This window comes from Gracilinanus agilis, chromosome 6 (genome assembly GCF_016433145.1).
Source record: "Gracilinanus agilis isolate LMUSP501 chromosome 6, AgileGrace, whole genome shotgun sequence".
In the NCBI taxonomy this organism is placed as follows: Eukaryota; Metazoa; Chordata; class Mammalia; order Didelphimorphia; family Didelphidae; genus Gracilinanus; species Gracilinanus agilis.
Window position 1 is genome coordinate 298,254,547 of NC_058135.1, and position 13,203 is coordinate 298,267,749.

At 59.0% G+C, this 13,203-nt stretch overlaps 1 protein-coding gene across 4 annotated transcripts in view; it reads right to left on the minus strand.

Moving 5' to 3' along the window:
• The window catches only part of AP2A2 (adaptor related protein complex 2 subunit alpha 2), a 26,453-nt gene continuing 13,250 nt past the window's right edge, over positions 1-13,203 (minus strand). For 2 of the 4 annotated variants that reach the window (XM_044680067.1, XM_044680066.1), the window contains exons 10-20: positions 12,824-12,997; positions 11,169-11,318; positions 5,637-5,800; positions 4,416-4,493; positions 3,576-3,658; positions 3,396-3,485; positions 1,712-1,835; positions 926-1,042; positions 751-820; positions 416-550; positions 1-304 (exon numbers count right to left, since the gene is read on the minus strand). In XM_044680067.1, the coding sequence (XP_044536002.1) occupies positions 227-304; positions 416-550; positions 751-820; positions 926-1,042; positions 1,712-1,835; positions 3,396-3,485; positions 3,576-3,658; positions 4,416-4,493; positions 5,637-5,800; positions 11,169-11,318; positions 12,824-12,997 (1,263 nt within the window). In that variant the 3' untranslated portion in view covers positions 1-226. The remainder of the gene's footprint in view (positions 305-415; positions 551-750; positions 821-925; positions 1,043-1,711; positions 1,836-3,395; positions 3,486-3,575; positions 3,659-4,415; positions 4,494-5,636; positions 5,801-11,168; positions 11,319-12,823; positions 12,998-13,203) is intronic. The other 2 variants (XM_044680069.1, XM_044680068.1) reach the window with 2 other exon arrangements.

Below are 13,203 nucleotides of genomic sequence, written 5' to 3' on the forward strand. Positions count from 1 at the left end.
ACGTGGCCGCGTCCCCCCTCGTCCCGGCGCTCGTCCCGGAGGGCACCGGCCGGCGGGGCAGACCGCAGCGTCCGCCTGAACTCTGAACCTACGCCGGAGGGAGCGGGCGGGGAGGAGGGGCTGGCGGGGGCCTGGCACGGCAACACTCAGACACGGGGGCACGAGGGAGGTTTGTCGGCAGGAGGGCGATGAAGACGATGAGGGGGAGCGGGCTGCGTCCCCGCCGCTAAAACTGCTCCGAGAGCAGGTCGCACAGGCGCTGGGACACGCTCTCCTTGCTCGTCCGGAGGGTGAGCCGGTACATCTGCGGACACACGCGGGCCGGCCGCTCAGAGGGGCCCCGGCCATGGCCTCCCCCCGCCCCGTGCCCGGCCGGCCCTCGGCCCCCGCCCCCCGTCCCCCCAAGCCCCCTCACCTGGGCCTGCAGGTTGGGCTCCAAGCGCAGCAGGCAGCCAATCTGGGCCGTCCTCGTGTGGATGATGCCCGCCCCCACGAAGTTGGCCGGGTTGGGGTCCACCTCCTCCAGGAGCGCCGAGCCGAAGCCGATGATCTGTCCGAGCGAAGGGGAGACGATGGAGCCTCAGGCGGCGCCCGGTGCCAGCTCCCAGGCCCGGCACGGAGCGGGGGACCTCGGGGCCGCCGCCTCCCCCGTCACAGAGTGCGGCCACGGCCAGGGGAAGGTGCCGGCGGGACGAGCCCGGCGGGCCTCCCCCGGCACAGGGAAGGCCTCGGCTCCCGCAGACAGCCTACCTTGGCCTTGGTGATCTCCGGGTCCATCGGGTGCTTGGCCTTGAAGATGTTCTGGACCTCCTGCTGGGGACTAGAGAAGGGCCGGGAGTGAGAAGGTGCCACGGTTGCCCGCCCCCCGCCCGGCCCTCTCCCTGCGCCCCCCGAGGCTGACCCTGGTGCTCCCACAAATCCTCACTTGCTCAACTGCTTCCAGCGCTGGAAGAAATCTTGGGAGGCCATTTCTGTGGGCTGGAAAAACTTGTTGAGGGTGATGGGCAGCTTGACGGACACGTTCTGAAAGGTCCCCCCATACCTGCACAGCACATACACAGGAGAGAAGCCCAATCAGGCGGGGGCGGGGCTCCGCTGCATCGAGGCCCGGGGCCCAAAGGAGAAGCCCGGGCCAGACCTCCGGGCGCCCCCTCCCACCGGGCACCTCGCCCGGCAGCGTCCTGGGCCCCCCGGCTGCGAGAGAGCAGCGCCACGTCCAGGCCGCCCTGTGGCTTCTCCAAACACAAAAGGGAATCTTCCCATCGCTGCTCCGAGAGAACGGCACAGACTCCCCACTTCTTGGGGTACAAGAGGGGGGCCGCCTTTTTGGGGTGCTCCCCAAGCACAGCACCCCCGCAGGAAGGGAGAGGCGCCGCCTCCGTTTCCCTTCCGAAAGAGCTTTTCAGCCATTTCAGAAACACTCCACATCAGGTTCCAGGAGTCTAAGGTGGCATCAGTCTTGGCAGAAACAGCTGGCAAAGCTCGGGGTCCATTTTTTTGTTGGAAACCCTTGGCACGACCTTCCCCGACTGCCTCAGGCTTTCTATTGCTGTAACATCCGAGAAGCGACCTGGCCCGAAAAGGGGGCGTCCCAGGGTGCTAAGCGTTCAGGATGACGTCCCTAGAAGGCCCCAGACAAGGCAAGACAAAGGCCCGGCCCGGCCCGGCCCGGCGAGATCGTGGCCTCCCCGGCCTGCCTCCCAGCACTCACCTAAACTGGATATTGAGGACGGGCGCCTCCGTGAAGTCCGAGATGCACTCGATGTTCACCACCTGCTGCACCTGGGCGCCCCCATCCACCGTGGGGTCCACGGGCTTGGTCTGCAGGTTCAGATGTGCGAGCGGGTTAAGGATCCCAGCTCGGGTGCAAAGGCAGGAGGGAGTCGCACCACCACCCACGGCACCAACCGGCCTTGGCCAGGGACGGGTCCCAGCCTGTGCCCTCACCCACGGCGCCCTGCCAGGAGGGCCGGCACACAATGGGCCGGTGCCTCGAGGGACTGACCATTCGCACGCTGCGAGCCCGGCTGTGCGGCTGGAGAGAACGGCTCTGGCCACGCGGGGCAGACTGGCTGCCTGGAGGAGGGGGCCCTGGGCCCTAATCACACCGGGGAACAGGGGTCTAGGAGACACCCCCGAAGAGACTCCCCAAGAAACAAGGGGAGGTTGTCTAGAGAACAAGTGGGGACCCACAGGGAATCCATCCCAGGATTTCCCAAGACGGAAGCAAGAGCAGGCGAGATCAGGCGAGTCCTGAAGGCCGGGGCTAACCCTCGACACCATGCGCTAAGGGCACGGGGCTGTGGCATGGCAGCAGAGGGCATCGGGGCAGAACAGTGCCCACCTGGCCGGCGGCCCAGCCACGGAGGCCTCTTTTTGAATCGCCCGCACTGAGGCCAGAGCCTGGCACCAAGGAGGTGTCGGACAAAAAGCAGCCACCAAGGTCAGAGGGAGCCCTGAGGTGCCCGCCACCAGGCCCACGCTAGCCCTTTCAGGCCTGGCCCACGGCACTCAGAGCATGCCCGAAGACAGGGAGAAAAGGAAGTCAGGGTCCGAGGGAGCTCAGCCTTCAAAGCTTCGCGTCCCTTCAGATGATGCCCCGCCTCTGGCAGCTCCCGCCACCCCTGAAGCTGCACCAGAAACAGTGGGCTGAGAGAGCCCGGCCTCCGGGAGCCCCGTGCTGCCCACCGGCTCGCCTCCTCGGCCCGCACGTCCTTCGCCAGGGAGAGCTCCAGAAATGTTTCCTCTAGCCTGGCCCAGGAAGCTCTCGCCCGGCCGGTCGGCGTCATCCTATCTCTGGGATGGTGAGTGTTCGGGGGTCCCCCGGACACGGAAGCTAACTAAGATGAGGAGGAGGCCGGCCTCTACCCAGAAGCACAGGGGGCGACTCTGCCGGACTCTCCCGCTCTGGATGCTTCTGCCAAGGGAGGCCAGGCCCTGGGGCACCCCCGGCTCCCCCCAGCACAAACCCCTCGCCTTCCCAGGCAGGCTAAGCTGTTAGAGCTGGCAGCGGAGCCAAGCGCTACAATCACAGAGGAGCTGGGTGTGAAGGAGACCCCAAGAACAATGGGGTGACCCAAGGACCTAGGTGGGCGTGGCAGCCTCCCCAGAGCCGCAGGGCCTCCAGAGGAGGACTCCGGACCACCAGGATGGAACAGATCAGAAGCCACGGGGACGAGAAGCGCTGCGTGGCCCCACGGCGCCCCGATCAGCAGCCTCGAGGATCTGGTTCATCTCCCCGGGCACACCTCTGCCCACCTGCCCGTGCCCAGGGCACCGGACCCTTCACACACGAGGCTGCGTCATCCTCGGAGCCCTCCTAAACGTAGGACCGCCCCCTCCGGGCCCCCCGGCACACACCAACCACCTCCAGGGGCCCCCCGAGTCAAGGATATTGGACTGAAGGTCGTCCGAACAGATCAGTGTCGGGGTGAAAGTTAAGAACTGTGTCGAGGTCTTGTTACCGTAAAATATGAACATGCGACCTAGACAAGAGACAAGAGACGCGCCTTCACTCCGCCGTCCGGGCCGCCCTCCGCGGTGCCCGCCCGCCAGCGTGGCACAGCAGAGCCTACCCAGGTTCTGACGGAATTCCGACTTGAGGCCGATCTGCAGCAGCTGGTTCTCAAAGAGCACCCCGTTGTTCTTGCAGACAAACCTAGAGAGGAGGGGCACCGTGAGGCCACGCCGTCCACCGACAACCGCAGAGCGGGGGCGCTGCCCCGCAGGGTCACCAACGGGCCCACTTTCGGAACCGACGGGCTCCGGCCTGCCAGCCTTGTGGGAAAGGCCCCGCACGTGCCCCGGATGTCGGCACAGCTCTGGTCTGCCACCCGGGCCTCGGCCCAGGGACACAAAGGGCAGGGATGGCCCGAACCAAGGGCTGGCCTCAGCCCAGAGCTGTGGGGGACCCTCTGAGCACCAGGGCAGGCAGGGCCGGCACTCCTCCGGGGTCTGACAAAGCCGAGAGAAGGAACAAGGCCGAGGGCCCCCTGGAGTCAGGGCCAAATCTGGGGAGAGAAGCCAACAGGGAAAGTCCAGAGCCCCGGACCTGTCCGGTTTCTGAGAGGCTGAATCCGGGAAGAGGAAGAGGGAAGGGGGAGAGGAGGAGGAAGGGCAAGAGGCAGGGAGGAAGAAGAGGAAGAAAGGGGGAAGAGGAGGAGCAAAAGGAAGGAGGGAGGAAGAGGAGGAGGAGGAGGAAAGGGAAGAGGATGAGGGCGATGAGCAGGAAGAAGAGGGGGAAGGAGGAGGGGGAGGGTTAGAGAGAGAAGGGAGGACGAGGAGCAGGATGCTGCCACTGGGCCTCTCTGGGTGCTGCTCTGGGCCAGGCCCAGGCCAGAGGTGGCGGCTCTCCCTGGAAGGCCCCCGAGGGCCCTCCTGGGCGGACCCTGGCCCGAGACAGGGGAGTTGCTTACTTGTGCGTCAGCTCATCGGCACCGTGCCCAGTGTCAGCCGGGTCCTCAGAAACTAGCTCAGCTGAAGCCAGGTCGGGGCTGAGCGAGGCAGCCCAAGGAGGAGGAAGAGGCGGCAGAGAGGAAGGCAGCAGAGACCAGAGACGTGAGAGTTAGTACAGAACTGAGCAAGGACGAGCCGGGCCGCTCCGGAAAGGGGGGTGGGGGGGACCTGGGCCCAGCGAGGGGCGGCGGGCAGCCAAGGGGCCCTGGGCTGGGGACAGTGGCCGAGCCCTCCGGGCCCTCCTTCGTGGGGATGCGTGGAAGTCCTGGGGCCAGGGAGACCGGCTCTCCTCAGGGGCCCCCACAGTGTCTCCCCTCCAAGGTCCAACAAGGTCCCCTGCAGATGGGCCAGACGGCACGGGGTGACAGCCTGCTGGAGGGAGAGCTCCAGGGGGTGGGCTCGAGCTCCTCCCAGAAGCCCCCGGGACAAGGGCACATCCCTGCTCCCCGGGGCTCTCCCAGCGGAGGTGGGAGGCACATGGGTCGAGCCCGATTCCTCTGGCCACAGAGCCAGCGGCCCCAGGCATTTGACCACTTTCAAGGTTCAGGCTGACCCGAGGCTCAGGAACAGGCGGACGGGCGCTGCAAGGCAGAGGCAAAGAGATGGCAGCACTGCGGGGAGGGAGAGGACTGGGCAGGAGGAGAGACGTGCGGGCAGGCAGGGATGTGGGACGGCCGGCCCTAGAGCAAGGAGGTCCAGCAGGGCAGGAAGGGCCCGGGGAAGGCGGAATGAGGTCCGGACAGCGTTGGGAGAAAGGGGAGGAGGGCGTCCGCGACAGCCAAGCAGACCATGGTGCTGGGGCTCGGCTGCCCCTCCTGTCGGGGGTCCCCTGGGGGGCACTTTACACACCGGACCTTGCTGGACCTCCCAACAGGCCCCCAATGCCCTGGTACCACCTCCCCGGGTCACCCACAAGGTCCCAGACCTCTGTCTGCGCTAGAGCTGGGCCCGAGGGTGGCCACAGCAGCCTCCAATGAGACCCGAGGGTAGCCATGCCACAGGCTGGCATTTACGCGGGAAAGAACCTGGGCAGCGGCCTGGCCACGGAGAACACAGGCTGATTCCTCTGAAGGGGCAGCAGGTGAGCGAAGCCCCTTCTCGGCACAGCCGTGGGGCACCCCGTTCCTGCCAGGTGCCCCCGAGGCAGCGGGCAGCCCTGCGGCCACAAGCATTCCAACTACCTTGCGAAGTTCTCTTGTGAGCCAGGAGCGAGTGGGGCCACTGCAGAAGCAGGTTCTGAAAACACGTCCACCAGCAAACTGCCACTGGAGGCCGGAGGGGGCGCCGCGTTGGCCGGAGGGCCGGTGCCCAGACCCAGGAGGTCCGCAGATGGAGAAGGAGTGGACTGCAAGAGAAACAATGGGGTCGGTGGAAGGGAGCCCCCGGGCAGGGCACACCTGCCCACCCGCTGCCCGCTTCCTCCTCGCCTTCCCAAGCATCCTGGTGCCCGAGCCCTTTTCCACATGGGAGAGGGAAGCCTTTACGCTGCAATGGCCCAGGCGGTTATGGACCCCTCTGCCAGCCACAGCCGCTTCAGCCAGGCGTCCGGTTTATGGCAACAAGCCCCCGCGGGCCCAAAGCTCGGGCTTCCTCTCTGCCTGGCACCGGCCAGACTAGACAGCCTTCCCTCCCCTGACCAGAAGTGGAAACGTGAGGCAGCTGGGCAAAGACGGCCGAGTGCCCGGAGAACCGGGCGAGAGACGAGCCCCTGGGCACGAGCCAGCTGCCCACCCCCACCCCCAGCTTCTTGTGCAGAAAAGCAAATGGCGTCTGGTAAGTAAATACAATAAAAGCCTGTCCCCCGCCCCCCTCAAACAAGTGTGTGGGGGCAGGCAGGACCCCTCGGGGTTGGAGGACACTTTCTTCAATTTGTCCATTATCCTGTCCGTTCTTTTCTTTTTAAATTGAGCTCCAAATTCTCTCCCCACTTCCCTTTCCCTCCCGTCTCCCATGCACTGGAGGGAGGACAAGCGGAAAACATAGCTGTGACACCGTGTGAAAGCCGTGTCCATGTCTGCCACCGTTCACAAAAAAGCAAGAAAAGTGAAGAGGAGAGAGAATTCTCCTTCAGCTCGCACTCCGGTCCCTCACAGCCCTCTGGAGGGGGCGGCATTTCTTATCGCGAGTCCTCTGATGGGCTTGGATCATCCTACCGTCCAGTGGCTGAGGCTTTCAGCGGATCACAGGACAACACTGCCGTTCCTGGGCACAAGGACCCCCCCCCCAGTTTGCACCTCATTTTGCATCTGTGCACACGGTTCTCCCTGTTTTTCTGAACCCCTACCCTGGTCATTTCCGAAAGCCCCAACATGTCTCAGCCAGGCCCCAGATGACAGGCACCCCCTGGCCACTGGCCACCACAAAAAGGGCTGCTCTCAATACTTTTGCACACACATCTTTCTTTGACCTCCTCGGGACACAGACCTAGCAGGGGTACAGCTTGCTCAGAGGGTCTTCATAGTTTTATAGCCCTTTGGGCATGGTTCCAAATCATTCTCCAGCCTGGTTGGATCCAATGATGATGCCACCAGCCGTTCATCACCGTAGCAAACCCCACGTCCCCTCCAGCGCTTGTCTCTTCCGAGTGGTGAGAGGGAGTACTTCGGAGTTGTTTTAATTTGCCTTTCTTTCATCAAGAGCAATTCAGCACATTTGATTTGTTCTTCTGAAAATGCCTGTTCACATCCTGTGACCAGGTTACAATTGGGGAACAGCACTCGCTTTTATAAATCTGACTCTGTTTTAGGCTGAGAAACTTAAAATAAAAACATCTGACATGACTTCATTGTCTACAGTGTTACAACATGGCAAAATGCAATTGCCCTGAAAATCAAAGATCTATTTTGATTAGGTCTATTTTTGTTTCTGCTTTGTGATGATGAGATTAAATCTACCTTGCCCATTCTCAAATCTAATCACCAAAAGTGTACACAACTCCACTTAACTCACAAGTTGGGAGGTCTGTGACCCACATGTGCTAGACTGAGTGAAGAATCGTCCTAAGAAAAGTGTCTATTGTGATTGGACACGTAAACTAGAAGGAAGGCACAGGAAGTGATGTAAAAGAAGCCTCTTTGAAAGAGAGTTCAGTGAGTTCAGCTGGGCTCTTCTGGTTTGTGTCTTGCATCTGAAGGAGCTCTGTTTGTTCATGGCTTGGTCTTGAAGGAACTCTGACTGAGACCCTGAGATCTTGGTGAGTGAAGAAGGCTGACTGAGATACTAGCCTCCGGGAAGCTCCCTTAATTGGGAGAAGCCCTAGAGGCTAAACCCCTTGCTAATTGACTTTTAGGCTCTCCAGCTGAGCTTCTGGAGCCCTGCCAGAGTAAAGCCCAGATTTGAATACAAATCTAGTTTCTTAAGTTAGATCTCTTACTCTACCCTCTTCTCATCTCTCTACTTCCACTCTCTATATTTTATAAATAAATTACTAAAATTCAGTTCCTGGGTGACCACACCTTTAAATATTAATATAACCAATCAAAAAACCCCTTTTCCCTCTTACAGCTTCTTCTGAGATCATTCCTGCTGCCTCTGCTGAAGCATAACAGATTCTACTCCATCTCCTTCATCTAACTCTGGTGTGTCTTTCAGTTTCAAGTGTCTCTTGTCAACACCATACTGTTGGACTCTGATTTCTGATCCATTCTGTGTCTGCTTCCATTATCAGAGAGTTTGTCTCATTCACCTGCACAATTATGATTCCTAACTCTGTATCTCTCCATCCCGTTTCCTTCTTTTTCATCTCTCTATTTTTATCCTGTCCCTCCTCAAAGGTCTATTTTGCTTCTAACCACTGAACTCCTTTATCACCCTCACCCCTTTCTCTTATCCCCTTCTCCTATTTCCCTTTTGGGGAAGTTACACTTCTACAACTAAATGTGAGTGTAAATATGTACATATATACACATTTTCCCTCTGAACTAATTCCAGTGAGGGAGGTCCAAACATTGCCCACCACTTCTCAATTTTCCCTCTACTATAAAAGTTCTTCCTTGCAGACCTATTTTAGGTGAAAAATGTTTTCCCATTCCATCTCTCCCTTCCCTCTTCTCCCAGTACATCCTTCTTTCATTTTTTTTCATTTTTATTCTTTTTTAGATCATCCCAACATAATCAACTCACACTTGTGCCCTCTGACTATGTAAACTCTTTTAACTGCCCTAATAATGACAAAGATCCTAGGAATGACATGCATCCTCTTCCCACATAGGAATGTAAACAGTTGAATTCCATTGAGTCCCTTATGATGACTCTTTCATGTTTTTCTTCTTATGCTTCTCTTGAGTCTGGCTTTGAATGTCAGATTTGCTATTGGTCTTTTTATCAGGAAGGCTTGAAATCCTCTATTTCATTAATATCCATTTTCTCCCCTGAAGGATTACACTCAGTTTTGCTGGGTAGGTAGTAACATTAGCCCTAATGCATTCCAGGATATCATATTCCAAGCCCTCTGCTCCCTTAATGTAAAAGCTACTAAATCTTGTGTAATCCTGACTATGGTGCCATGTTCCTTTCTGCCTACTTAAAAGTATTTTCTTTTGGACCAGAGAGCTCTGGAATTTGGTGATAATATTCCTGGGAGTTTTCCTTTGGGGATCTCTTTCAGGACGTGACTGGTAGATTCTTTCCATTTCCATTTAACCTTCTGGATCTAAGGTATCAGAGCAGTTTTCCTTGATTTTTTTTAAACTCTCACCTTCCATCTTGGAGTCAATACTGTGTATTGGCTCCAAGGCAGAAGAGTAGTAAGGGCTAGGCAATGGGGGTCAAGTGACTTGCCCACGGTCACACAGCTGGGAAGTGTCTGAGGCCAGATTTGAACCTAGGACCTCCCGTCTCTAGGCCTGGCTCTCCATCCACTGAGCTACCCAGCTGCCCTCAACAATTTCTTGACAGATGATGTCTGGGCGTCTTCTTTGACCATGGAATTCAGGTCGTCCAATAATTTTTAAATTATCTCTCTTCAATCTATTTTCCAGATCATTCGATTTTTCTGACGAGACATTTCCCAATTCTAATTTTTAAGAAATTTTCTTCAGTGAAATTTTGTACCTCTTTTTCCATTTAGTCCATTCTGACTTTTAAGAAGTTTTTTCCTTCGGGTTTTTTTGTTTGTTTGTTTGTTTTGTCTCTTTTACCATTAGATCAATTCCCGGTTTTAAAGTGTTATTTGTCAGCACTTTTTGGTGCCTCTTTCACCAAGCTGTTAATTGTCTTTTCATCCTTTTCTTGCATCCCTCTCATTTCTTCTCTCTTCAGTAGGGCCTCCCAAGGAGGTCTCTGTTTCCACATTTGTCTTTCCCAATAAGAAGAAATCATTCACTGAAGCTGACAAGAGGAAGGCAGCCAGGAAGAAAAGGATTTCCCCGAACATCTTTAGAAGAAACCATGGAAAAGAAGAAATTTAAAAGAAAAAGTTCAGGGAACTCACACAACCAAGCCCTGGCTTTCTGGGCTCAGTGACCCTGGGCGCAGCACTGGGAGGGCCTGGCACCAAAGAGCTGCTGCGATCCTGCCAAGCTGGCCACCCCCAAGGTCATCCAGTGCCACCTGGACCTCCATCCCCACGGACAATTGACTTGTCATGACAAGTTACATCCCTGCTGACCACTGTGGGGAGGTGGCATGAGGTAGCCTGGGTGCAGGGTGTGGGGTGGGAGGGCCCAGGCAGGTTTGCACCCAGCACAATCCAATTCTAAAACACCAACCTGGGCACATCTTCCTCCATCTACACTTCTTTGAGAGAGCGAGAAACCAGAAGTCAAGGGGCTGTCCCAGATGTCCAGGTCAGCGAGGGGCAGAGTCTGCTGCTGCCCAATCCTGTGACTTGGGGATGGGCCATCTTGCCAGCCCTTCTGCACTCCCCTGAGAGCCAGGCATCCTTTACAAGGCTTGAGCCAAAGAGAGTGGCCAGAGCTCTTCATGCCATGCCATCTGTAGGGCTTCCGCCATCCTTTCCAAGGGGAAGGATGAAGCTTATGGAACTTTGACCGCCCGCAGTGGCCTGTGTTTGCTTTCTCAAGTGGCAATAAGTGTCCTGAGTCACGTCTCTGCCGTAAGAATGCTTCTGACCACCTTGGCATAGGGTGGCTCTCCAGGGCCAGCCACCTGGGGCCCAGGGGGAGCCCAGTGAGGAGGTCCATCTCTCCCAGAGTCGCAGGGTATTATCAGCCCAACTCGCAGGACAGCAGACACCTCCTCATGTCTCAATCCAGGTTTGTGGGGATAAGAGAGGGCTCCCTGGCCTTCCTTCAGGGCAGAAGGAAGGCCCACAAGTGATTGGCACTTCACGATTAGCTGGTACAGCAGCACTTCTAGGCTTGGGCTTGGGGCTCCCATTCCACTGCCCTTACAAGGGAAGTGAGAGGCCTGTCCTTCCCAGCTCTCTATGGAGCCAGCTAATGGGCAGCGGGCCACCCCACTCTCCCAACAGGCCTCTCGGGGGTGGAGAGGCTCCTAGTGGGCTCTCCTGGGGCCCAGATCCCCTCCTAGTCTGGCAGCTACCCCTGCAGAAGAAGCGTGCCACGAGGCTTGGCCATTTCCTCAGGGAGAGGTGAGAACAAGGAGGATACGGGCTCTCTCACCTCCAGGCTGCCTCCGACCTTGGGCAGCAGCCTGCCATGCACCACCACAACACACACACACCCCCGTTAGTTACTGCCAGAAGCCACAACAGGCACACACCAGCCCCCTGCGCCAACACGCAAGGAAACCTCCAGAAGGCATTCTCCAGCTCCTGGCTGCAGGCAGGGGACGCCCATGTGGGGAGGAGGAAGAAGAGAGACCAGATGGGTGGAGGGACGAGGTCTGGACACAGGAGCCAGCTCTGGCCAGAGGTCCTGGGGCTGAGAAGCAGGAAACACCTTCGAAGGGTTCACGGACAGACACAAAGGAGAGCCACTAAGCAGAAGGGCCCAAGAGAGTCAAAGTGTGCCAGGCTCCCCCCCCCCCGGGGCAGGCCCACGGCCGCGGGGACCCAGACCTCCAAGGAGGACTTCCGGCTCTTCGGGCCGTTCCCTGCTCCACGGAGGAGAGCTATGATCCAATCTGAGCCCTGCTCGCCTCCGTGAGCAGGAAGCCCCCTACCACCACCCGCCGGCCCTCTGCAGGCCGCTCTTCGGGCAGTCCAGAGGACCTGAGGGGAGAACACTGGTCTAAGCGGGAGCTCTCTGGGGCACACACCCAACGGAGCCATGATTCAGGCCCAAGGGGGTTCTGGTCTAGCCAGGGGGGAACCACTCGTGCCCACGGAGTCAGAGAAAAGGCCTCGGTGATGCTCCACACAGGGAAGGCCAACCGGGGCTCCATTCGACCCCCTCAAGCGCAGCTCTGGCCAATTCAGGGTTCATTAGCTTCCGAGAGAGATCTGAGCTCAGGGCCCAGCAGCCCTCCCACCCCCTTGGGGGCCCAGAGCTGCCCCTTCCACCAGCAAGAGCAGATGGCCGCCGGACCCACCCCGAGCAGACCTCCCCGAGGTCCAGCGCCTCCCGGATGCTCACAGGCACCCCTACGGACCCGAGGACCAGGGTCGGCCCCATCGCCTCCAGAGGCTGGAATTCTGGTGAGGAGAGCCGGCCCGCCTGGGGAGCCTCCAGAGACGAGGCACGAAGATCATCAAAAGGAGAATAAGGTCGACCCCTGCCTCCGCTGCACCTCCGAGGCAACGGCCTTAACAGCCCCGAAGAGCGAGCGCAGGCCTGTGAGCCCGTCTGCCAAACGGGGATCCTCTCCTTGGGGCAGCTCTCAGCGCCTGGCTACCAGCAGCCTCTGTGCTCCAGGCCTTCCAGGCCCTGCCCCGAGCCTGGGACTCTGTGGCCGTCTGGCCCGAGCAGGGGCCAAGGAGCAGAGCGGCGTGCGCGTGGCTGGCTCCCCGAAGGGCTCGGCAGGCCCATCGCTTGGCGGCTCTCTCCTCGCTACACGGGCGGCTCGCTGGGACCGATTCAAAATTGAAAAAGAAAATCCCACAACGATGGCGACTCTGGGGGCTCATCTGCACCCCAAGACAGTCAAACAATTATGAGCCCCCTTCAATCGGGAAGGGCATCATTTAAAATCCCAGGCGAGGGCCCAGAGCCTGTCCCGGCTCTCCAAGGAACAGAGGCCCGACTCGTGACCATTGGACGGAAAGAAGCCCGGGTGGGGTGAAGCCCCTCACCCAGAGTCACACTCTTACAGGGAAAGAGCAGGAGCAGGATTCGCACTCAGGCCCCTGCCTCAGCACCGCGTGGCTCCACAAGAGTGTCAGTGGGAGAGAGGTGACCCCCAGTCTCCCCTTTAAGGCTGAGGGATGGATTTCCCAGGGAAAGTCCAGTAGCCCCCCCTTCTCACCCTGGATCGTCCCAAAGGCCAAGAAGACAAACCCACGTACCACAGTGCTGGCATTGACTGGGGCTGGCTCGGTGCCCCCATTCATGTCCACGCTCCTCTCCTTCTTGGTCTCCTCCAGGTCTGTGACCGTGCTGGGGCCCTTCTTCTTCTTCAGCTTGGCAAGGATGGACGACTCACGCTCCGGGAACGGAGGCATCTCCTCCAGTACAGTGGCCTGGCGGGAAACAAGGGCCGGCGAGTCAGTCTGCCACCAGCCCCGACTGAAAGGGGCCCAGTGGATCAGTTTCTCTGAAAAGCCTCCTCCCGACCAGGTGAGCCCAGGCATGCCAGCCCCCGGCCCCAGCCGGGCCCCCTCCCCGGCTCCCCCAGCCTAGCCGTGCCCCCTCCCCGGCTCCCCCAGCCTAGCCGTGCCCCCTCCCC